Source organism: Silurus meridionalis, chromosome 1 (assembly GCF_014805685.1).
Source record: "Silurus meridionalis isolate SWU-2019-XX chromosome 1, ASM1480568v1, whole genome shotgun sequence".
In the NCBI taxonomy this organism is placed as follows: Eukaryota; Metazoa; Chordata; class Actinopteri; order Siluriformes; family Siluridae; genus Silurus; species Silurus meridionalis.
The window spans coordinates 27,067,775-27,092,447 of NC_060884.1; the positions used below are offsets into that span (position 1 = coordinate 27,067,775).

The 24,673-nt window shown below is 40.7% G+C and overlaps 1 protein-coding gene across 8 annotated transcripts in view; it reads left to right on the forward strand.

Moving 5' to 3' along the window:
• The window catches only part of mast2 (microtubule associated serine/threonine kinase 2), a 136,220-nt gene extending 113,572 nt beyond the window's left edge, over positions 1 to 22,648 (forward strand). For all 8 annotated transcript variants that reach the window (XM_046856234.1, XM_046856388.1, XM_046856307.1 and 5 more), the window contains 22 exons: positions 1,180 to 1,334; positions 4,019 to 4,094; positions 5,252 to 5,461; positions 7,603 to 7,704; positions 9,189 to 9,321; positions 9,647 to 9,723; positions 9,817 to 9,923; positions 10,017 to 10,225; positions 11,326 to 11,464; positions 11,827 to 11,959; positions 12,049 to 12,214; positions 13,249 to 13,350; positions 13,494 to 13,616; positions 13,764 to 13,873; positions 14,533 to 14,687; positions 15,118 to 15,401; positions 15,499 to 15,714; positions 16,597 to 16,823; positions 16,911 to 17,033; positions 17,122 to 17,258; positions 18,430 to 18,614; positions 19,485 to 22,648. In XM_046856234.1, coding sequence (XP_046712190.1) covers positions 1,180 to 1,334; positions 4,019 to 4,094; positions 5,252 to 5,461; positions 7,603 to 7,704; positions 9,189 to 9,321; positions 9,647 to 9,723; positions 9,817 to 9,923; positions 10,017 to 10,225; positions 11,326 to 11,464; positions 11,827 to 11,959; positions 12,049 to 12,214; positions 13,249 to 13,350; positions 13,494 to 13,616; positions 13,764 to 13,873; positions 14,533 to 14,687; positions 15,118 to 15,401; positions 15,499 to 15,714; positions 16,597 to 16,823; positions 16,911 to 17,033; positions 17,122 to 17,258; positions 18,430 to 18,614; positions 19,485 to 21,394 — 5,079 coding nt within the window. In that variant the 3' untranslated portion in view covers positions 21,395 to 22,648. The remainder of the gene's footprint in view (positions 1 to 1,179; positions 1,335 to 4,018; positions 4,095 to 5,251; positions 5,462 to 7,602; positions 7,705 to 9,188; positions 9,322 to 9,646; positions 9,724 to 9,816; positions 9,924 to 10,016; positions 10,226 to 11,325; positions 11,465 to 11,826; positions 11,960 to 12,048; positions 12,215 to 13,248; positions 13,351 to 13,493; positions 13,617 to 13,763; positions 13,874 to 14,532; positions 14,688 to 15,117; positions 15,402 to 15,498; positions 15,715 to 16,596; positions 16,824 to 16,910; positions 17,034 to 17,121; positions 17,259 to 18,429; positions 18,615 to 19,484) is intronic.
• Positions 22,649 to 24,673: the final 2,025 nt, after the last annotated feature.

The window sequence follows — 24,673 nt, forward strand, 5'->3', positions numbered from 1 at the left end:
TAACACTGCCCCCGCAGGCTGGTACGGGTGGCACTAGGCACGATGGAACAGAGTAAATCTGGACTCATCAGACCACATGACCTTTTTCTATTGCTTTAGAGACCAATTATATGCTGCCTAGAGATTTTATTTTAAGATTAGCCCCACTGATAAATGGTTTTCTCTAAGGCTATACAGCTGTTTAGTTCCAATCCCTTGAGTTGCGTTCGCAGTAAAGTGGAAACGTTCACAATTAAACACAGCTGCGAGTTCTCCTGTACCTTTTCTCAAACTCGACTCCACCAAAGGTTTATTCAAGATCATTTCAGCCACATTTCTTCTACAAAGTTGATTGTTCACCATTATCCTTTCAGACTTTTTTTAATGCATTGGACAGTTCTTTACGCCGTTAGTCATCGCAGTCTCGACCCATAATTTGACCCTTCTGAAACGGAGTCACATCTTTTCCATGACCACAGGATCCGTCTTCCACCACGGCTGTTTCAGAAATGAGAAGCTGCTCCGCTCTAGTCGTTAGTGTTTTAAATAACTTGTCAGCTAAAAAACATATTCATCACTGCAGTAATTATCCAATGGAAGTTTCTTAGGTACAGTGCCGTGAAAAAAGTATTTGCACCCTTCTCGATTTAGTTTTTCCATATTTGTCACATATTGAAACGATTCAGATCATAAAGCAAGTTTGAATGTTTTTATAAATATAACCCGAGTAATTCATTTAAGAGGGGGAAAAAGCTGTCCAAACCTGCCTGGCCCTCTGTGAAAAAGTAATTGCCCCTAAACATATACAAAATAACTGGTTGTGCCACTCTTCACAGCACTGTCTTTTGCATAGCTAAATCAAGTTTATATTTATAGATGTTCTTAAGGTAAATAACAATAGAAAAAATAACGTCTATAACACTGACAATATTTGCTGTTTGGAGACGATAAATACTATCACAAAGATGCCAATCCTCTATACTACTAACATGATCTGGCTAGCCTGTTGATTTTTGAAAACAGTCGAAGATGACCGTGGACCTCCCTGTTGCAGGTGAGGTCCAGCATGCCGCATGTTCGGGGTTTATTTTGCCTTTTGAAGAACGCGGTCCATTTTCTTTTTAGGCGCACGTTTGACTATCGCCGCAGCTTGCACCGTGCCTTCTGCCTTTGTAATCCCTCCCTCTCTGCTTCTCACAGTCATCATGTTCATCCCAGGAAAAGCTGCACCAGCTGCCCTTCCAGCCCACCGCCGACGAGCTGCATTTCCTCACCAAGCACTTCAGCTCAGAGAGCATCACTGACGAAGAGGGCCGAAGATCGCCAGCCATGCGGCCACGCTCCCGCAGCCTCAGGTACACACACACACACACACACACACACACACACACACACACACACACACACACACACTTCTAAAATCTTTTTTAGATATCAGAGGCACCTAAAGGCCAAACACTTGTGCTTTGAATCATCTCACACTTGTTAAAGTTTCCTCTTTGTTTTTTACCCGTTCATTCTTTCTCCCTCTATTCTTTCTTTCTAAACCATTTTCAGTTGTCACTCCTCCTTCTTTTCGGTCGAAGATGATTTATTCAGAAAAAAAAAAACGCGGCCGTCCCCGCTGCTCGGGGGTTCTGTGGATCAAGATCCATAAATATTAAATGAGCGCACTAGACTGGCTATTAACAAATTTTATCCATTACATATTTCCAGAGCTCTCAGTCATCAGAAAAAAATCTCTCCTGCTTAATTAGAGGCAAGGAAATGAAGCAATCATATGCTAATTTTACGACGTTCCTCCGCCGAACGAATCGGTACAGTGGTGCACATCGGCCCGTGTTTCTCCTATAGTTGAGATTTTCACTCAGTCACACACACATGCGCACACTGTTATTCACTTGCAATAATGAGCTCAACATAGATGTCATCATCCATCACGGATATGCCAGGCCTGTTTTTTAGGAACTAGTTTCCCTGCCGGAATTTTGCCGGAGTGGTGAAAAGATAGCTGTCAGATTCCCAGTTCGTCTCGAGCGTAGCCTCTTTTTTCCAATTAATTAGTTTGTCAAATCTGATTTTAAATTAAACAGAAAATATCTGCAATGTGATTATTTTTTTTTTTTTAGAATGCACAGTGTATATTTTAGCTAAAACTATAGGAATAAGGTGTAAACTGTTTTGTAAATGATCAGAAAAGAATGATCAGCTCGGACACAAAGCATTTATATTTTAAATTGGCGAGCCGAAATGGTGCCTGTGGTCAATTCTCCTTTTCATTATACTCTAAATTACACCTGTGAGCTATCGGTGCCTGTGTGGGGAATCGTGTGTGGCTCTTTTTTTTTTTTTTTTTTTTTTTTTTAAATCACTATGCTGACAGAAAATGACTATTACTTGTTCATTGTTCATTTTTTTCTTTCCGTGGTGATTTAGGTCTTTCTTTCTCTATATAATATAATTTGCTGTATTACGACTTCAAATGAGACCAACAGCCAATCAGCTTTCCTTTTTTAGCTCAAATCTTTGATGGATTGTACCACAGAGGGCTATGGGGAAGTGCAAGTTTAGCGATACTTGGCTTGTATAAAAAAGATTCTAGGGCTCGATTAAAGCCGCTTGTGTGTGTGTTTTCGATGCTGTGATATACTGTAGGTCTTTAATTTAATGGTATTTAAAAAAAAGTCTTAAATTTGACTTTGTGAACCCTGCAGAAACCCTGTGTAATGTGTGTATGCCGACACCTGGATAGTTTTTCCAGTCAGTAACTGAATAAACACAGTGCACAGCTGAGATGTGCTCTGATTGGCTGGTCATTCTTACTTCTGAGCTCATCAGACTACTGAGATATTGGAGATTCTAAATCTTTGAAGCAAAACATAACTTGATGACCGTTCTTTTTTTTTCTTTTTTTTTTTTTTTTTTTTCTTTTTTTAATTGTTCAAAAATGAGAAAAAAAAAAAAATACGTATGTTTGTGTGATGTTCCTGGTCTTGTCTCAGGCATTATGAAAGGACACACACACAGACACACACACAATGCTTTTTGTTTTCGGTGCTCCCAGAAGCACCTGGTGGTCTGTTGAGAATTTGTCACCCTTTAAACCAGTCATTACTATGACAACTAGCAGTACACACTTTCCATTTAACTGTATATAAAAGAGGTGTTTCTCACACACTCACTCGCTGGCTTTCACTCTCTTCTCTCTGTTTCTCTAAAACACAAAACACACAATGCCTCCACAGGTCTGCTCTATATATAAATATAAATAATAAGCTTTTTAGATTGTTATAATGAGAATAGATTTCAGGTTATTGTGTATAATTGTGTAATTTATTTTTTCTTTGATTATAAAGAAATAAAATCATTGCTTATTATTATTTGTCTAAATAGTGGGGGACACTGTTCCATCAAAGCAGCCACACTGATCCTTTTAACTCTCTGAGATGTATTTAATAAAGGCAAAAATCACTCGGAGGCTTTCTTTTATAAGACACGCACACGCTGTCAGGAGCTGAAAAATACACTCGCTATGATTGTTAATGCGGCATCCTCGGGCTATCAATCACCGTGTCGGGTCTAACCTTTTCTTTGTGCCTCGGTTGAATTGCAGCTCTCTTATTGAGATATTTTTCATGGAGACATTCCTGACGTTAGGACACACCTGTTGGTGGTTATTGCGCTGGTGCGCCGAGAAACAGCACCCTTGAGGTTGACCTAATGTGCCAGTTTGAGTGTGTTCTCATTCAATTAGGCTTTCTAATAGACCGGCCAAGCTGTCGATGGATGACTAACAGCATGACCTCATCCACATAGTCACATGACCACCTTCTCCCCGCTCACTAGTGTGACTCACTGCATAAACACACACAATCTGCACACACATCTGTACACTTAGAGTTGTAGAAATGTCTTTGTTTTTAGGATCAGGATACAGAACTGCATATCTAGTGCTATTTCTTTTTCATGATGAGTATGATTTTAAACTGTCCTTCTGTTTTGTTTTGTTTTTTGTTTGTTTTTTTGTCCCCTCCCCAAGCCCTGGGCGTTCTCCCATATCCTTCGACCACGAGATCGTCATGATGAACCATGTTTACAAAGAGCGTTTTCCGAAGGTGAGCCGCATCTGCACAATGACGGTGTAGTATAAATCTATCACAAAATCCAAATATCAGTGCAGCCTAATTTAAATGGAATACAAACACATACTCATATTGGAATAAAACCAGTGTTTCTGCAATTAATAAGGATTCAGTATCAACACAACAGACATATACCGGAGTTTTGTGCATCACGGACCAGTTTCATGCAAGACGACTTTTTTCGTTGTATCGTCACATGCAATACCGTTCATATTATATTACTATTATACATATTATTTGATTTTATTATTCATTCCATTACATATACAGGGTGGAATTCCCTTTGTGCTGCATTCACACTATCATTATTCTTATAAAGGTGTTACATTCAAACCTAATTGCGCTTATAATACTCTACTTATAATAATGGCAGTGGGTTCGAAACGGGGTTTGCACCAGCCCGTTTAAACTACTGCCAGCTCTTCAGGGTCGCCAACTCCTAGTTCCTAAATTTCCCTTTTCCCTGCGCCATGCTGTATAATAAAAATGCAAATAATTTATTCATATACAGAAAAAACGAATTTCATGCAATTTAATAATTATTAATAGACATTATATAACATTTGTTAATTATATAATATTATATTACGTTATATAATATTCGATTTATAAATATATAGACAAAGTGCAACTGAAACAAGTGCAGGAATTTTGCAAGGCAGGAATGTTTTTTTTCTTTTTTTGTTTTTTTATTACATTTACTGTGAAAGGCAGAAAAATTGATCTGGGAAAAAAAAATCTTTCCGTGTGGCTCGGTCCCAAATGATCCACAGCCCGGTTTCCAGTCTTGTGCTCGGTGGCTAAAGACTCCTGGGTTAGAGGACGTGGACGTGGACGTGCACACTGAGTCTGAGTGTATTTAAGACGTTGTGCAAGACTCGTGTGTAGTTGCCACAGTTCAAGATCAAGTTATGATGTGATTGGTTTTGAAGTTGTGCTTAGACTGTTATTCTTTAGTCATCCATGTAAATAGATAATTATTATTGCACACACCAAAAGATACAAATGTAATCGCTATTCTTTAGAAGATCAAGTTACAAGCAGTACCTAGTACAGGCCGCATCATTCCTATCTAAATACCTGTCTACCTTCAGTAGTAAGTAATCTGAGTGTTTCTCCTATTTCCACAGGCCACGGCTCAGATGGAGGTGCGACTGGCCGAGTTCCTGTCCTCCTCAGCTCCAGAGAAGGTCATGCAACTGGCTGACGGTATCCTGAGCTTCATCCATCACCAGGTGATCGAGCTGTCTCGAGACTGCCTGGAGAAATCACGCGAGGGCCTCATTACCTCTCGCTACTTCTATGAGCTGCAGGAGAACCTGGAGAAACTGCTGCAGGATGTGAGTATCGATGGATCTGAGGCATGGTTTTACTTATCGTACACTATATGGACAAAAGTTTAGGGACACCTGACTTTGCTTTGAAATCGAAGACCCAAACCTGTTCCCAAACCAGTATGACAATGCAAGCTCCATGAAGATATAGTTTGAAGTGAAAGGTCTCCTGCTGTAGAGCTCTGACCTCAACCCTCCTGAACTCCTTTTGGCTGAAGTGGAACGCTGACTGCACTCCTTATCCTTCATCAGTACCTGAATTTACGAACACCCTCTGTGGCTGAATGAGCACTAATCTCCACAGGCACACTCCAAAATCTAGTGTAACATCTTCCCAGAAAAGTGGACATTCCCATAACAGAAAATGTTGAATGTGATGTTCAAAAAGCACATATGAATCTTACGGGCGGGTGTCCACAAACTTTTGTCCACATAATGTAATTTTTTGTCAACCTTCAGTTTTCATGAATGTATAGTGATGTCACCATTGACATTTGGATCCTGTCATACGTCTGTCATGTGACATGCTGCTGATGCCTTGATTATCTCAGTGATGGAATCATAGGGGCTTTAACTAGCTTTATCGCTCCCTGTGGTCCTATTGAGATGCACATTGTGTGTGTGTGTGTGTGTGTGTGTGTGTGTGTCATTGTCTGTATATATACGGTGTGTATGTTTGGGAATGGGGGAAGCACCTCCTGATTTTAATTTCACACCTCAGTAACCAGCGCTGGTGACTGATGACTCTCCTAAACAATCGAAAGGAGGGGTACAGGAATAAAAAAAAACACAGAGAGAGGCTAATAGAGATAGGAGGAGAAGGAGGAGAGATCTGGCCAGACCATGCTCTCTTTTGGTTGGCCGTTTCTGACCAACGCGTCAGCGTTGCACTGATCTCGATGCAGTGGAATGCTAGCACACACGTTCATACCCATAGGATGCAGGCGAGTAAGGATGACATCATCCAGCCCAGGCTAATTGGCTTGATCGGGTTGGGGTGAGCAAGAGTGACAGGTGGGATAGACTGGCGTGGAAATCGAGCAGGTGTGTACAAGCCCAAGCTCATTCTCGGTGCGAGGATGGCACGCGTTTCGTGGCAGAGGAGACTCGAGGAAGAGGAGCTTCTGCGGCGCATTTTGGAGCAGAGGGTATGGGAAATACTTCAGTACCACACGGACCTTACAGATGAGTTTGGTACTGATGTTGTGTCTACATGGATTTTTTTTCTGCTCTCGATTTTGGCGTCTCTGCTCTCAGAGGCTGGTGCTTTAGTTCTGAGGATTGACCTTTTTTGCATCCTATAGTACGATTTTGTTTAGAGGATTTTGTTATGTTGTGTTGAAGTGTCGGTCTTTTAGTTGTAGGTGGCATTAATGCAACCGAATCGATGTCTAGGATTTTTTCCATTGTCTCGTTTTTCATTCTGGCGTTACTAAAGGTCAGAGGATGACCCAAGACTGAAGCTATCTCTTTCTAATGACCAATCGCTATAGTTCAGTTTCCAACAGCGTCCGCATTAGAAAACACAGAAACCAATCTAGTTGTTCTACCGTCCTGTCACTATATGATGCATCCTGAGAATGTGCTACTGACCTCAAACCCCCCCCAGGGCAGATCGCTAGTTTTTTAAATCTCTCTTTTCTCTCCCTCTTTTTTTTTTCTTCATTCCCTGGAGGTTCCTGTGTGCGGCGGTGAACTCCGTCTGGAATATCTATTGGTTAAACCATTCAGTGGCCGTGCATTTCAATGCAGGTTTCATTACCTGTATAAATTATTCAGGGGATGATTAGAAATCCCCTCGAGGGAAGAGTGTTGTCTGTGCTAGACAGCTCTATTAGCCCAAGTCCATCCAGTGTTTATTAACCACCCAGACTCTATTACATATCCCCCTGTGCCATTTCATCAACTCACTATTTCCTTTTCGATCACTCCACATCCCCTCATTCTTCACAACCGCACATTTCACACTGATCCTACCTATTCCAGAAGCGCATTTCTGAACATTTCTAGTCAGCGTATTCAATTCAGAAAGGATTTATTCATGTGCTGAGAGATTAGAAAAATCTATAAAACGTGTTTATCAATTCTGTTCCTTCCAATGCAAATTAAAGGAAATTATAAAACTAAATGTATTTTTTTTTTTTCAGGCTCATGAGCGTTCTGAGAGCGTGGAGGTGACCTTCGTCACCCAGCTCATTAAGAGGCTGATGATCATCATTGCTCGGCCTGCTCGGCTGCTGGAGTGTCTGGTAAATGCTCTGTTCAGTCTTTTTTTTATTAATCTTGCTGATTTTCTTAGTCTGCATGCTAAGCACCGTTTCAGTAGCTATGAAGCAAACGAATCCACAAAATGCACCGCGAGCCCAGAATAATCCATCAATCCTAAACGACCCATGATTTGGCATTGGCTAATTTGCCAGAACATTTTCTCCTTGTGGGTGTGTAATGATCGTGTACAGACAGTCACTCATAAACTATAAAAGCTTATTTCTAAGTTTATGTCCATGTGTATGCATTGCTTCAATTTTACACTTATTTTCAAATGTACGGTTGTTCTAGTGCAACAAACGCACAGACTGTCAGCCCTGTGCTCGTATATGTATTAAGTGATCAGATATGGAACTTCATACAGCTGTAACTAGGCTTGACTGGGAACTTTCTATGGAAGTTAATGGGAATAAACTGGGATTTCACAAAATTGCAGGTTAGCTTATAACAGGGAATGTAAATGTAATTGGAAAACAAAAATCATGCAGGCAAATGTTGGTTAAAACACCCAGATAAAATGCAATTTCAGACCCAATCACAAGCACACAGCACACTTCTGGCAGGGCCACTCAGGTCACACCCCCTACAGATACTTACTTTACTTACAGACATTACTCCATAACATAACGCAGATCTTTTCTTGAATCTTGAACACAAAACAATGTCACAAAATGCCCATCTTGGTAAGTATTCACATAAATGACATAAATGAAACATTTATGTTCAGTTCAATTTCCTCACACTGTGTGTGAGCTACTGTGCAACAAACTTATACTAACAATTAAATCAAAGTTAAAATATATCATAAAAAAAAGAATAATCTATAGTTTGCATTTTTGTCATCTTATGACCAAACCAAATGTTTATATTTATGGTCGTTTGAGATACAGTTTATATCAATTTGCCAAATATTCCAATTAATTTCCATAAATTCCTAGTAAATTTCCAACTTTTGGAATATTTCCAAAATTCCCCAGATGAAGTTTCCGTAAAGTTTTCCGGCAATTTACCAGACAATTTTCCACTCCTTTGCAACCCTAGCTGTAACTAGTGTAATTAATCAAATCTCTTGGAAAATATAAATGTATGAAAATAATGTAATATCTTAGATTTTTTGCGTTGCTCGTGTGCAAATGCTGAGTGATTCAACACACTGACTCTTAAAGCGGTGTTCCTCATGTAGCCTACTGATGATAAGATACAGTACTTTTCTCCACGGTAAGGGTACAAAAAAAGTGGAATAGTTATCAATTTAACATGGTCGTTATTAATTATGTATTAATAGATAGACGGACATTTATATTTGATGTTTGAAATCTCGACAGTGTGGTTTTTCACACTTCAACAAAGAAATTTCCACACTCAGAATTGGCTGATTAGACCTGAATGCCACTCTGTGCTTTACTCTTTGTTAGAAATGCGTCCACTTTCTTTCTTACTCCCTTCGGTGTGTGTGTGTTTATAGGAATTTGACCCTGAGGAGTTCTATCACCTGCTGGAAGCTGCAGAAGGTCATGCGAAAGAAGGCCAGGGAATCAAAACGGACATCCCCCGTTACATCATCAGTCAGCTGGGCCTCACTAGAGACCCACTGGAAGGTAGAACCAATTTTAAAGGTTTACATTTAATGATCTTTAAACCGCATCAAATCTGTTTTTTTCAGTATCTGTGTTTCGTAGTTACAGTGTACAAATTAATTCATTAATGGGACATTCGGTGTCTTGTTCACACTTGAACTAATATTTACATGCACACAAAAATACATAGAACAAACACAGCCTAAGGCAGTATTAGAATGCTATGTAGCCTTAGGTGTTATATTAAGATCACACTACCTCGTCTGGTTTTCTTGAATGTTAGTTCAGAGTGAGAAGTTGTTTCAGGGTTTCAGCATCACCGCATTATTACATGTTCTCTGTTTAGAAATGGCCCAGCTGACCAGTTATAACAGTGGAACCTCAGAACCAACAGAGACTGACTCTTGTGCTGCCTCCTCTGAGGTAAGTCTTCCTCTATGACTATGAAGGGTAGGAATTGAAGAGTTTCAGTTTATAGGTCTGATACTCAGGTGGCCTGTAATTGTTTGCCTTCAGAGTCGAGGTGCAGCTACGATACAACCACCTCAACCGCAGCCTAAACATAAACCACCAAGAGAAGAGGATTTTGAGACCATCAAACTAATCAGTAATGGAGCTTATGGGTATGAAAAGCAGCACTTTAATATATTAAATATATATATAATGCTCATAAATGTTCTAAAGGACTTTTACTTAATTGTATGTATTTCTTGCAGGGCCGTGTTTTTGGTGAGGCACAAGGAGACACGTCAGCGTTTTGCCATGAAAAAGATCAACAAGCAGAACTTGATTCTGAGGAACCAGGTCCAGCAGGCGTTTGTGGAGAGGGACATTCTCACTTTTGCCGAAAACCCATTTGTTGTCAGCTTTTTCTGTTCCTTCGAAACACGCAGACACCTCTGCATGGTCATGGAGTATGTGGAGGGTGAGATTCACTATTATCAGCGCAAGAGACAAAAAGGAATGCTTAAATCTGGCATTTATGTTACAGACATTCCATGTCTAGCATCACCATTTTTATACATTGTCTTAAGTATCAGGGGACTTCTGTTTTAGACCAACATAAAAGCAAACATAACCTGCTACTACATACCGATCCATATAGATATATTTGCGAGTGCAATATTTATATATTTTGTGAGAATCAATGTCTCAGATTTAATTTGATATCACTTTCAATTATAAGCAAAAAAAAAAAAAAAAAAAGCAAACATTTGACATTCATACACTCGATCAATTATGTGATCAATTTTTTTCAGTATTTCAGCTAGTGTAAACTATGTCCCTTGATATCGGAAACATTTTTTTATTTACATACAGATCATTTCTCACTTATTATTCTGTATTAATGTACACTATATGGACAAAAGTATTGGGACACCCGAGTTTTTCTGCCATATGTGTTTCTTCTCCAAACTGTCACCACAAAGCTGAAGGCGCACGATCGTACAGGACGTCTTTGGATGCGCTATATAATACAATTTTGCGTTCACTTGAACTCGGAAACCCAAACCTGTTCCAGCATGGCTTTGTTCCTGTGCACAAAGCCAGCTCCAAGAAGATTTGCGTTACATGGTTTGAATACATGGCTCTCGAGGGATGAAATTTAAACACCGACTGCATCCAAGGCCTCCTCACCTCATCTACATCAGTGCCAGACTTTACTAACACTCTTGTGGATAATGAAAACAAATGTCCACGAGGCACATTCCAAAATCTAGTGGAACATCTTCCTAGAAGAGTGGAGGGAATTATAGGAGTAAATTGGGACTAAATGTGCAATTCGATGCTTAGAAAGTACATATCATACTTATGAGCAGGTGTCCACAAACTCTTGTCCATGTAGTGTATATCCGTAGCTCATTGTACTTCGATTCTCATTAGTTGCTTTCAATCTCGTTAATTTAGAACATTGGAGCGGTCAATAAATAATGAGTTCCAGTGAACTTGTTCACCACTGAATGTCAGCTGTACACATTGGTACTGATTGAAGTTGTACTGATGCCTGATTGTGATTGTTCTCAGGTGGAGACTGTGCCACACTACTGAAGCACATCGGTGCTCTTCCTGTGGATATGGCACGCATGTACTTTGCTGAAACTGTACTTGCACTGGAATACCTACACAACTATGGCATTGTACACCGTGACCTGAAACCTGACAAGTAAGCTCAACACACACACATACACACACACAAAAACACACACATACCCTTTCACCTACACACACTCAGACATGGAAACAGAAATTGACAGGCACATAGACTGTAATGCAGGTTGAGGCTGTGGCACACACATACAAACATACAGAGATTGACACGTGCATAGAGACTGCAACTCACACAGACTGATGCACACAGAGAGATGGACACAATTAGTCAGGCGAACATTTATAGTATAGACGAACATTAGCAGACAGTAATTTGCTAAGCTTTATCATTTCCCCCTATATGTTTTCTGAGGAAGTGCACTTTTGTTTTTATTTACAACCTGTATTATTATCATTGTTGTTGTTTTTGTATTTTAGTCTTCTGATCACTTCAATGGGACACATCAAACTCACAGACTTTGGCCTGTCAAAGATCGGCCTCATGAGTCTCACTACTAACCTGTACGAGGGCCACATTGAGAAAGACACCCGTGAGTTTTTAGATAAACAGGTAAAGACATTTTATATCTCTGTGAGTTTCCATTCCTTTCTTTCACATGGCCATTCGCTTATCGACTCTGTTTAATGTTTGCCTGCTAGGTGTGTGGTACACCTGAATATATCGCCCCGGAGGTGATACTCGGACAGGGTTATGGGAAACCAGTGGACTGGTGGGCCATGGGAGTCATCCTGTATGAGTTTTTGGTGGGCTGTGCTCCTTTCTTTGGAGACACCCCCGAGGAACTGTTTGGACAAGTCATCAGCGGTGAGTGGCACAATTATTATTAGACTAATAAATGTAGAAATATTACACACTTCCTTTTCGAACATTTAAAAGAATTATTCTATTTTGAATAATGTCCAGTCAAGTTGCTTGTGTACATATGGATAGCATGGAGGAATTTTAAACATATTTCCATTGCAATATTTAATTCAAGCTTATCTCTATTGCGCTTTTCACAATGGACATTGTCTCAAAGCAGCTTCAAAGAATGTAAGAATTATAGAACAAAACATACACATAATTCCCTTTTATTTATATTGGTCCCCAATGGGCAAACCAGAGGGCAACTGTTGCAAGGAAAATCTTTATTATATGGTATGAGGGAAAAACCTTGAGAAAAACCAGACTCAAAAGGGAACCCACTCTCATTTGGGAGGCACCAATAGTGTGATTATAAATCATGAAAACTTTATAAACGCCAGAGAGTGAGAAATGTCAAACACCAGAGGGCATGGTTATGAGTAACAATACTACACATTTTATATCCTGCCTTTAAAATTCACAAAAATATGTGATGTGTATACATGTATTGTAAGAGGCAAAGATTATGATGACATTAGAACCTGGATCATTTGAAGAAACAAACAAAAAGAGACAAAAAAAAAAAAAAAAAAAAATTTAAGAGATGACATTACCTGCTACTATGATCAGGTATTGAGTAGAAACTTTATGATCACATTCATGAGCAGTATTTTAAATCATACACTGATAGAAGACATATCTTTAAGTAATTAGAGCGAGTGGAGACGATGTGAAAGGGATGTTGGACCATATGACCGTGACATAGGGACAGAGATAATCCTGCAGTACTGAGATTGGGATGAGCTACTGTAGAAATGGTGGTGAGCATAATGAAATGGGGAAGGGACAGTGACTAGGGCTGTGTGGACAATCTGAGAAGGTATTAGGGAGGACGGTTGGAGCAGAATAGTCCCAATGACAATTCTGCTTCCCAATTCTACTCCATACTGATCAAACAGGTGATTAATGAGTTGTCTGTTTGCTTTTTGCTGCAGATGAGATCATTTGGCCTGAGGGGGATGAAGCTCTTCCTACAGATGCTCAAGATCTCATTTCTAAACTCCTCAGACAAAACCCACTGAAGCGTCTTGGAACCGGTATGAACTCATACCTAACACATGCAGGGGCTGAAAAACTTTTTTCTTCTATCTCTTGAATTACTTGTCCATGGTTTTGTTTTGATATTCTGATATTCAATTTTTTTTTAAAGATCGGGTTTACTCTCTACCTGTTTGTTTAGGAAGTGCATTTGAGGTGAAGCAGCACAGGTTCTTTATTGATCTGGACTGGAACAGTCTCCTGAGGCAGAAAGCTGAGTTTATCCCTCAGCTTGAGTCTGAGGAGGATACCAGCTACTTTGACAGTAAGACTCCAAACAAACCACTTTTCTTTTCCTCTCCAGGAGTCAGACGAAGTGTACTCTACTTTTATCTGTCAGTCTCACTCATGCACAGCCAGAGACCTTTTTTTTTTTGTTTATAAATACAGTCTTCCTTTTTCTCCCCCTTAGCTCGCACAGACAGGTATCACCATGTGGACTCTGAGGAAGAGGAGGATACAAATGATGATGAACATGTGGAGATTCGTCAGTTTTCCTCTTGCTCACCACGATTTAACAAGGTATAGAATGCACTTGCACACCTAAATGCTGGTTAATCACATAAACCACTATGTATGTTAGTCCTGGTTTTCTTTTTCTTTTCCTTTCTTTTTTTTCCTTCAAATGTACTTAAGTATCTGACTAAGTACTATGATTTATTATGGCTGTAATGTTCCTATTATCATTTTTGTCTCAAGACTTCTGCTCAATCAACTCAGTTAATGTGAAAAAAGACTATAATTTTACTTTTAGCACACTAATCTATTAATAGAATGATATTAAGCCCAAGCAAAAAAAAAAAAAAAGAAATCGCACAATTAAGTCCACAGGTGTTGTAACAAATTCGAGTCAGGAGTTTCCTCCATCATTTAATACTCTGTAAATGTTCTGCTTGCTGTTGAACTGATGCTGAACTGTATGTCTGTGATAAATAGATAGATACCACCAAGCGCCAATCAAAGCAAACTTTTTTTATCCACTCAAATAAAAAGGAACGACTGATTTTGCAAACCGTAGTTGAGTAAAAAGTTAGATATTTGACTTGGACATTTGCATTGTTATTGTCCACCTCTGTGTTATACACATCTCTTTAACGCTATATAGCTATAAGACACAGTTCTCTGTATGAATACATGTTAAATGGGACCTGGTATACACTCTTTGCATGTGTATTGATCAGGTGTACAGCAGTATGGAGCGTCTGTCCCTACACGAGGAGAAACGAACTCCTCCACCCACCAAGCGCAGTCTCAGTGAGGAGGGAGCTGAGCGGCTCGATAGTCTCAGCAGCCTTAAGTCTCGGGACCGTAGCTGGATGGTCGGATCGCCTGAAATGTAAGGAATCAACTTTTTATCTTATTGCTGTACTCATGTAGCAGTGCATTTTCATTATAGCAATTTAGCTAAAAAAAAAATCACAAATGGGAACAATGTTATGTTGCGATTATGTTAAGTATTAGTTTTTAGTCAACAAAGTGTTTTCAAACAGAAACCTTGCACCTGCAAGCTGTAAACCCAGAGATTCAAAAAGGGCTGTGAAATCTAATGAACACAGATTTTTAGGAATTGTTGGGCAAGACCGCATGACCCCCTTATCCTTCACATATTCCCCCTATTTTAGCTACAGATTTTACACGTGTGTATACTTGTGTGCTACTGTGTATAAACAGATTGCTTGTTATTGTTTTCAAATCGTAAAGCATTTTTTTGTAATCCAATTTGAGACTTAAGTAGTAACATATACGGTATGTGTGTTTATGTTCAGCCTGCGTAAACGCCTGTCGGTGTCCGAGTCTTCACACACCGAGAGCGACTCCAGCCCCCCTCTAACGGTGCGCCGTCGCTGCTGCTCTGCGATCATCGAAATGCCTCGGTTTGCCATCTCCACCGAGGAGGATAACGCCAGGAAGACTCCAATCAGGGCTCAGCGCAGTGAAGAACTCCCTTCTGCTATCCCCGAACTCCCGGTGGAGAGAGAGCTCAGACTGGACGAGTCTCCCATCACACCAGGCTCCACTTCCAGCCAAGCCACTCGTGGCACGCTGACACGTCAGTGTTGTCTCTACAATCCATTACACACTAAACTTAAACTCACTATGAGTCACTAACACTTAACGTCTGTATTGTGTCTTGCGCTTGCTTGCAGCCGGCAGTTGTGGCGAGTCCGTGGATCGAGCGTCTCCTCGCTGCAGCACTACCGAGGGAGCGGATATTTCCAGTCCCAAAGCCATCAGCGACTTGGCAGTCCGTCGAGCTCGCCATAGACTGCTGTCAGGAGACACGGAGAAACACACATCACGGCCCCTCAACAAAGTCATCAAATCCGCCTCGGCCACTGCGCTGTCGCTCATGATTCCTACAGGTGAGGACGTGCATCAGGGGCCAAGGGGAAGTGGTGGCTTAGTGGGGGAGACATTGGATTTTAGATCTGAAGGTCATGAGTTCAAATCCTAGCCGTAACAGCAACTCCTAGGCTTCTGTGTAGCGTGGCAAAGGGGCAGAAACTTTCCATGGGAACTACTTTCCTCTTTTTTTTAAGATGGATTTTTTTATTATTATTTTGTGTGCAGGATTCAAGAAATGATTTGTTGTTATGGAGAAATGCACAGTGCATGTGATTGATGAATGTGCAGGGTAGAAATTCAATTGAAATTGCATTAAATCTGGTTGTTTTAGCCAATATTATCCTGCAAGATTCAGTGTTATAGGCCAACCTGCAATTTTGTAAACTCCCATTCATTACTGTTAATTCCCATATATTCCCCTTAATTTCCATGAAAAGTTTCCAGTCTTGAAAATTCCCTGAATTTTACAACCCTACTCCTGAGCAAGGCCCTTAACCCTATAGCTGCTTAGTTGTTTGAGTTAAATAAATGTCAAAAGTCGCTCTGGATAAGGACGTCTGCCAAATGCTATAAATGTAAATGACCAGAGGAATGGACTTTGTTATTGTGTGGACTCACCATGTAAATGGTGAATTTGTTACACTGACTAGATGTATGGGGTTTATCATTTCAGCAGACGTTATATCATGTTTTTAGGCATGTTCATGTCTTCTATTTAAATTTTTTTAATTCCTAAAACTAGACCAACCTTAAACTCACATCTCTTGTTGAAATAAATCAGTCCACATATTTGCAAATTTTTTTTAAAAAATGTTTCAAATCTGTTGTGTTTTGCAATTGAAAATGAAGACTTTACTTATTTCAATGTGTAATTATGTAATTTCTTTACATTCTTCCAGAGCACCATGGAGCATCTCCCCTGGCCAGCCCCATGTCTCCTCACTCGCTGTCCTCCAATCCGTCGTCTCGAGACTCATCTCCCAGCAGGGATCTGTCACCGGCTGTTTGCAGCGTGAAACCTGCCATCATTATCCACCGAGCAGGCAAGAAGTACGGCTTCACACTGCGCGCCATCCGTGTATACATGGGAGACACTGACATCTACACTGTACACCATATGGTCTGGGTGAGTATCTCCTAATAGAGATCCTTTTAAATGTTTGGATCCTGTTAGAACTGTATAATTAAAGTGTTGCTGCGGACTTTTATTCAGCATGTGGAGGAGGGAGGACCAGCTCATGAAGCAGGTCTGAGAGAGGGAGACCTCATCACACACGTTAATGGAGAACCAGTCCATGGTCTTGTTCACACAGAGGTTGTAGAGCTCATTCTCAAGGTACTGTAGGTACAGACACAAACATATGCTCTTGCCAAGTAACAAACCTGAGCATGTTTGGGCTAAAACTAGCTGTTATTTCATGCAGAGTGGGAATAAGGTTTCTATATCAGCTACTCCTTTTGAGAACACATCCATTAAAGTTGGTCCAGCTCGTAAAAGCAGCTGCAAGTCGAAAATGGCTCGGCGCAACAAAAAGACCAAAACAAGAGACGGACAGGACAGGTGAGGTCCATTCATATTCATTTTACTGATTTCATTTTCTGTAATAGGGATATGCGATATTGACAAAAAATTATATCTCGATATTTTTATATATTAATTATTATAGCGATTTTATCGATAATTAGATTAGAGTTTTTTTTGTGCTAGTACCCTAAAGACCACGGTGGATTGCTGACTTCTCTAATATTTGATATCCTTGATATTCTGTGTGGTGGTCAGTTCACAGTTATTTTTTTGTTTTGTTTAGTTTTTTTGTACTAAAACTGTGCATTAATATTTGAGTCAGATTCTTACATTTAATAAGTCAATGATAACCAATAACCAAGCAAATGAAATCAGTATCAACAAACTTCATTGCATCTAAAGTGGCCTTTAGATGTTTTTTACGTTTAACGCAGCTCAGAGGGACATGTAATGAACCTGCAGTTTCAAACGCATAAATAATATTTTGATATTTTCAACATAAAACATCGAATTAGAATATTTCAAGTTATTTTAAAGAAACGAGAAAATACTTTTAATGTGAAATTAAATCTGCAAGTCACTGTTTAATAAGTGACTTTTTTTTTTTAATTGCAATTGAACCAAATCATTCAGGAATCAAACACCGCCATGTTGCTCAGAGACGTTAAAAGGTGCTGTTTTTTTTTTTTTTTGGCGAAATAGAGCAAAAACAGGCAATGTGGTGTCTAAAACAACTCTCAATATTTACTTCTTGTTTATTGAACTGTTCAATAAAATCAGTATCACATTTACACCAATCAGGCATAACATTATAACATTACGAATAACACTGATTATCTCATCATCATGGCACCTGTTAGTGGGTGGGTAAGGGCCAGAGTCTGACGGCTAGACGACTGGGTCAGAGCACCTCCAAAACTGCAGCGCTTTGTTGCTATCAAAAGCGGTCCAAGAAAGGAACAGTGGTGAACCGGCGACAGGGTCATGAGCGGCCGAGGCTCATTAATGCACGTGGTGAGCTCCTGTAGCTCAAATAGCTGAAGAAGTTGATGCTGTTTATGCTCGAATGGTCAGAACTGTTTTAGCAGCAAAAGGTGGACACAATATTAGACAGGTGGTCATAAATTTATGTCTGTAATAGTTGAACACTTTATCTGTATTGATTTGCAAATGTGTGAGATTTGTGCATGTGTGGACCTTCCTGCAGTAAGAAAAGGAACTCCCTCTTTCGGAAGATCGCTAAGCAAGCGTCTCTCCTGCACACCAGTCGCAGCTTGTCATCTCTGAATCGTTCGGTGTCATCGGGTGAGAGCGTGCCCGGATCTCCCACACACATGTCCCCTCGCTCTCCAACGCAGGGCTACCGGTCCACACCAGATTCAGCTCACTCTGGTAAAGCTTTCAGCAAGTTCCACTATACTGTTACTGTTCACATCTGAGCATTTTTTTGTTTCTAGTGCTTAATGACGCCATGAACTGACAAAATGACTTCTTTAAGCTGTTAGCAGTGTAATAACAAGTTGTTAATGACGTTCTTTCTGTCTCTATGCAATTTCTGTCTCTATTGCTAATGCGTTGGGCCATTTGTTGTGGTATTATATAATTGTTTCCAGCTCTAAAGTTAACAATTAGCTACAATAGGGTTGCACCAGACACTCAAAACACACTTCATATTATATATAATATATGCACAAAAGTATTGGGACACCTGAATTTCCCAGTCATATGTATTTTTTTCTCAAACTGTAATCGCTAAACCGGAGGCACACATCTGTATAGGGTCTTTGAATACGGTAGCATGAAATGGTTTCTTTCATTTGAACTTTGAGACCCAAACCTGTTCCAGCAAGACAATGCCCCTGTGCACAAAGCAAACTCCATGAAGATATGCTTTGCATAGGTTGTAGTGAAAGATCTTCTGCGTTAGCGCTCTGACCTCAACCCTATTGAACGCCTGTGGGATAAATTGGAACTCTGACTGTGCACCCCAGGCCTCCTCATCGCCCCTAAAGTCAGTACCTGACTTCACTAACACCCTTGTGTCTGAATGAGCACAAAGCACAATCGACACATGTACAATCCAAAATCTAGTGAAACAGAAGGGTGGACTAAATGTGAAATGTGATGCTCAAAAAGCACATAGAATACTTATGAGCAGGTGTCCGCAAACTTTTGGCAATATAGTGCATCTTTACTGTTAATTTACTGTTTATTTTGTATGACAATTTTTAAACAATTTGTGTTTTTTGTCTGTTTTTGCAGTGGGTGGAAATTCATCTCAGAGCAGCTCTCCCAGCTCCAGCGTGCCAAACTCTCCTGCCAGTTCCGGTCAGATCCGCCCCAGTTCCCTGCACGGCCTAGCCCCAAAGCTGCAGCGCCAGTACCGTTCCCCTCGGCGCAAGTCTGCTGGTAACATTCCACTGTCGCCGCTGGCCCGTACTCCCTCCCCAACTCCCCAGAGCACCTCTCCCCAGCGTTCCCCTTCTCCATTGCCCAGCCACGCACTCCTAAGTTCCTCCATTTGTCAGTCCTTCCCTGTCAAATTGCACTCTTCTCCTCCATTAGTGCGCCAGATTGCTCGTCCGAAGAGCGCAGACCCACCGCGCTCCCCACTCCTAAAACGTGTGCAGTCAGCTGAGAAACTAGCAGCCTCGCTCTCATCGTCCTCCTCATCTCCCTCGCCTTCGTCTGCTGCGGATAAGAAGCTGCCAGTCGGTGCTGGGCGCAAACACAGTCTGGAAATCTCACATACAGATTTTAAGAAGGAGATGCTTCAGCGCGAGCCAAGTTTGCAGAGCTTGCAGGAGTGTGCTAGCGAGACTATTTTGGGTGGGAGGGTGTCCCCAGCAGAAAAGGGCACTCTGCAGAAGCCTTTAGCTCGTAAACTAGGTCGGCAGGAAGGCCCCGACTCTGCCACTGGATCGTTAGGGCTGGTGCCTGGTAAGAGCAAGCTGAAGGACAAGCTATCAGCTATCCGGCAGGACCGTGCCGAACGCAGAGAGTCTCTGCAGAAGCAGGATGCCATCCATGAAGTGGATTCCTCAGAGGATGAAACAGATGAGGGTTCAGAGGACAGCCAGGATGGACGCAGGACAACTTTTGTCCCTCCCAGTCATGTGCTTCGACCCACAAGTGTTATTGGATCCCCACCTATCAGGACAGGACCTGCTGCTTTAAATGCTCCATCTCTGACCCCATGCACAGTAGCTCAGTCCGTCTCCTCTCAGCTCAGCCAAGGTCTACAGGCCCAAAACCAGACACAGGCCCAATCTTCATTATTGTCTGAGCAAAAACCCACCCAGACCCTGATATCTACTCCCGCCGTGGCTTCTACCTCAGCACTACCAGAAAATTCCAGCGAGAGACAGGGAACGTTTCAGGATTCTGTGTCCAGCAGTAAAACACCCGGGCCTCAACCCAGCTCTCTGACCAGCACTTTTTCTACACCTGGTAGTGCATTCACCTCTGTCAGCAAGGACCCTTTCCTCAAACCCTTAGCACCCTCTTCAGACCGTAGGACTGCCAAAGTGAGCAGCAAGCCAGAGCCCAGCATGGTCCGCATCATAACCCGGGAACCCCAAACCCCTACTCCACCAACTGGAAGTATCACCAAGGAGATGAAGGAGGCGGACAACAGGAGACAAGCAGCAGCTGCTGCCGCCGCTTCAGCATCCTCCTCCACAGCAGCTGAAAGTGGAGTGGATAAAGTGGTTTCCCAGCTGGCCACCGTGGCCAAGAGTGTGCTAGGGCCTGTAAAGCTCAACATCCCAGGGACCAAAGAAGCTACTGAGCGAAGCAAGGAGGCCAAACCTCAGGCAGACATAGTGCACCCAAAAAGCAAAGATCCACATTTGAACAGTTCTTACTCTCCTGAAAAGACATTTCCATCGGTTGCTTCTGTCCCCCAAACCGGGCGACAGTCAGAATCAAACACTCTTCAGTCCCCTGCCACATCTGAGTTACCCTCGACTTCACAGAGGCTCCAGGAAACAGCTGGAGCATCAAAGAGGCCTTCCACTCCAAAAGACTGCGCATCTGGCCCAGAGCCCCAAGAGGGGCCAGGAACTCCAAGGAGCAGCGCCTCCCAGAGGCCCAGCACTGAAACACATTCCCAGAGCCAGGCCAAACCCAGTTCCTTCACACAGCAAGACAAATCCAGCAAGAAGACATAGCAGCCTTGCACAGAAAAAAAAAATTACATCACACCTGGCATGCATGTTAAAAAATACAAATCTACTTCACTAACCATGAGATGAAAAAAAAGTGAAAGAAGAAAATACAAGCAAAGGAGCTCCCCAGCTTTAGGGTGAATTGCTCTGTATTGAGGGCTTTGGATTGCTTTGATTTTCCCCTTTATCACTTTTTCGCAGCATTGTTTTAATAAGTTTAGGAAAAAAAAGAACATATGGGGCTAGAAATAAACTAGAAATTTTTTTAAGCATCCTCTGTATTCACTTGAATTCCAGTTTCTCAATTTATTTACAGTTTTAGATCTAGTGGTGCCTTAATATAAACTTAAAAGTCCTAAGTTTGTTTGCCATACATTAATGGAGGTAAGATGTATCTCAGCAATAAAATCAGCGTATGCTTAGCAATTTCTATAAACATGCTAGAATCCTGCATTAGGGTGGCTATATCTGTCTGATTTAGTCCATCACACACTTCTCAGTTGTTCTCAAAGTAATTAAGTTTTATTGTGTTCTTTATTTCCACAAAATAGCCAATATTATTATTTCGATCGGGTTTCCCAGGTAAGACCGAAAGGTTCGATTAGCTCACATCTGTCGTTTTTTCCTAGGGTTTTCAAGTTGTTTAGCTGTAGCTGTTCATACATATCTGTAGAAACGTAACTATTTCACCAGGTTGCATGTGTTATTAGTGATGGTTAAACATTTGGCCACATGTACTTGCTTGAAGTCTAAGATATTTGTGTAAAAACAGCATCGTCTGATTTTAATGTCTGTATTTATATCCCCAGAAAAAAAGTGCTCCAAATTGGAAGGGTTTTATTGTTTTTATTTCTAGCCCCTGCTCTCTTTTTTTTTTTTTTTTTTTTAATAATTATTAACAATAGCAAGTAAAATGTTTTTAATTTTTAGGAACCGGACCAACTTGCTGTGTTCTGTGTGTATTTGCCACTAATTTTTCAAAGTCCGAGAACTTGTATAGGCTTGTTAATAATTGAGCGAGTGGGTGTGTGTGTGGGTGTGGGTGTGGGTGTGGGTGCGCATCTATAAATGAATATTAAAAGCTCTATGTCGGTTTTTATATCCGAGTGTATTGGGAGTGTATCTTAGACTAGATTCTGTCTTTGCCATTTCAGCTGCGTCTGATCTAGACATGTATTGCTAGTGGGCAAGGATGTATTTGCACAATCCCTTTTTACTTTGTGAAACTGAAAACTAATAAAATACAGTCCAATCAGATACCAGGGCTTGTTGGGGGTCTTAAGGGGTTTGACCAATCATTTATCTCCTTGTTACCCTTCATGAAATGTGGCGTCATTTATGTGTTTACACCAATTCGAGTGAATCAGATGCCTGTGGATGTTTAATTGCACTCTCCTGTTTTTAGGGTTTTTAAGCCTACTCTTGTCGGCATTTAGAGAATAATAATCGATCCAGTTTAATCAATTTTTTATTAATAGCAGAAATTCATGAATATCATTTGGCTGCGAATCGGATTAAGAAAGATCAGTCCTAAGTCTTACAATCTTTAAAAAAGTTTTTTTCTTTTTAATAAGGAGAGATTTAGTCACAAAAAGGTCTTTGCTACGTTTCATCAGTGTGAAATGAAAAGCTCTTGACGGCCCTTTAAGCCAGAAGCTTCGTTTCAGGCTCCGCAGTTTCTGCATGTGTTTTACATTTCGTGTCTTATTGCCGTTTTGCTGTTATTGCATCTAAGAAGCTTTCACTCGAATTTACAGCTTGATTCACAGGAACAAACGTTAAGCTGCGGCAATCCGTTCCATGCAGAAGAGATCTGACGTAAACCTTTTACCTCTTTGTTAGGACTGAGTCTAAGGTGGAGGATAGAGAGTAGAGGTGGGTAGAGCTTAATAAAAAAGTGTTAGTGGCTTATTTTAACCATAAGGTTTGGACTGTAATAGTATTACAATGAATCTGCTGTATATCATCGTTTTCATTTCTCCAAAATGACACTAATCCAATATAATGCTTATAAACAGCTAATTATTTCATTAGAAATCATTCATTTAAAGTTATATATCGTATATAGAAAATCAGCTTTTTACTAATTTTTTGGTGTGTGCCATCATTCTCATTTAAATCAGAATTATGTATCATGACCAACCGCACATACAATCTTCATGACGGGGAAAAACCATCTGGTTAAGCTCAGTTTCTCCACCAGGAGGTTCAAGCAGGTGTGTTGTAAGTTGGAACTAATGAATGTTCTCTACATTAATATCCATTACAGTCCACATCTCATGGTTTAACTTAATTCCTTGGTATTGTAATCTTATTATAGCATAATAGCCAGTAAGATTAAATCTGTAATCATTTGGAGCAAACTTTGACTTTTGAGACTAACTGTGGTATGTTATTGTACTCTTTCACACTCACACACACACACACGCACACACACGGATAGTTCTGCTATATGTTCAGATTTAGTTAATGTGCCAGAATCCTGTGGAGTTGCTCGCTAATAAGTCTTGCAGCCATATGGCATCACACAAACACACTGTGGGCGTGTGATATTACAGCCAGCCCTTCTCACCTTCTGTCTGTAAACCGAAACCACTAAAGCACCATTAAATAACGAGACTGCCATGACAGTCACCCTGCCTACAAGAAGTATGTGAAATAGCAGCTGGACAGAATCGGTGCTGCACCACTTTCCTGTGGGATTTTCCCCAGTACATGGAGATGATGGCATGTGTTCTCTGTGGGCTATATTTCCATTTTCACACAAGACAGGTTGTACAGTAATGAACGAACAGAGATGGGATTTGAAATAAAGAAAAAAAACTTAGTTAAACCAGTGCAATATCTTTTTCATTTCTGTTGTGGTAAGACGCATGTTTGTTGTAAGTCCTTCCTTAAAAACAATAAAGGTTTTTTTTTTTTTTAAATAAAATTTGCTTCTTCGTTTTTCTATGTATCTGTTTACTTGTAATTCTGTAGATGATGTGATGCAGGTCTTTTAGACCAGTGCACTCATTTTAACCTTCAGGTTGTATTTTTAGCTGTGAATCTTTAAATGGGGTCTTGGGAGAGTATATCATGTAATGTAGGTTTGGAATGAGTAAATATTAGTGAATTGGTGTCATCAACTGTCACTTCATCTTCTCCGGGGGGAAATGGTGCAAAATATTTGGTGGTGGTTGAGGAGAATCCCCCCCCCCTTTCATATGTAAAGCGCTTTGAGTGCTGCAGAAAAGCGCTATATAAATGTAATGTGTAATAAAAGAATGACATTCAAGTTTT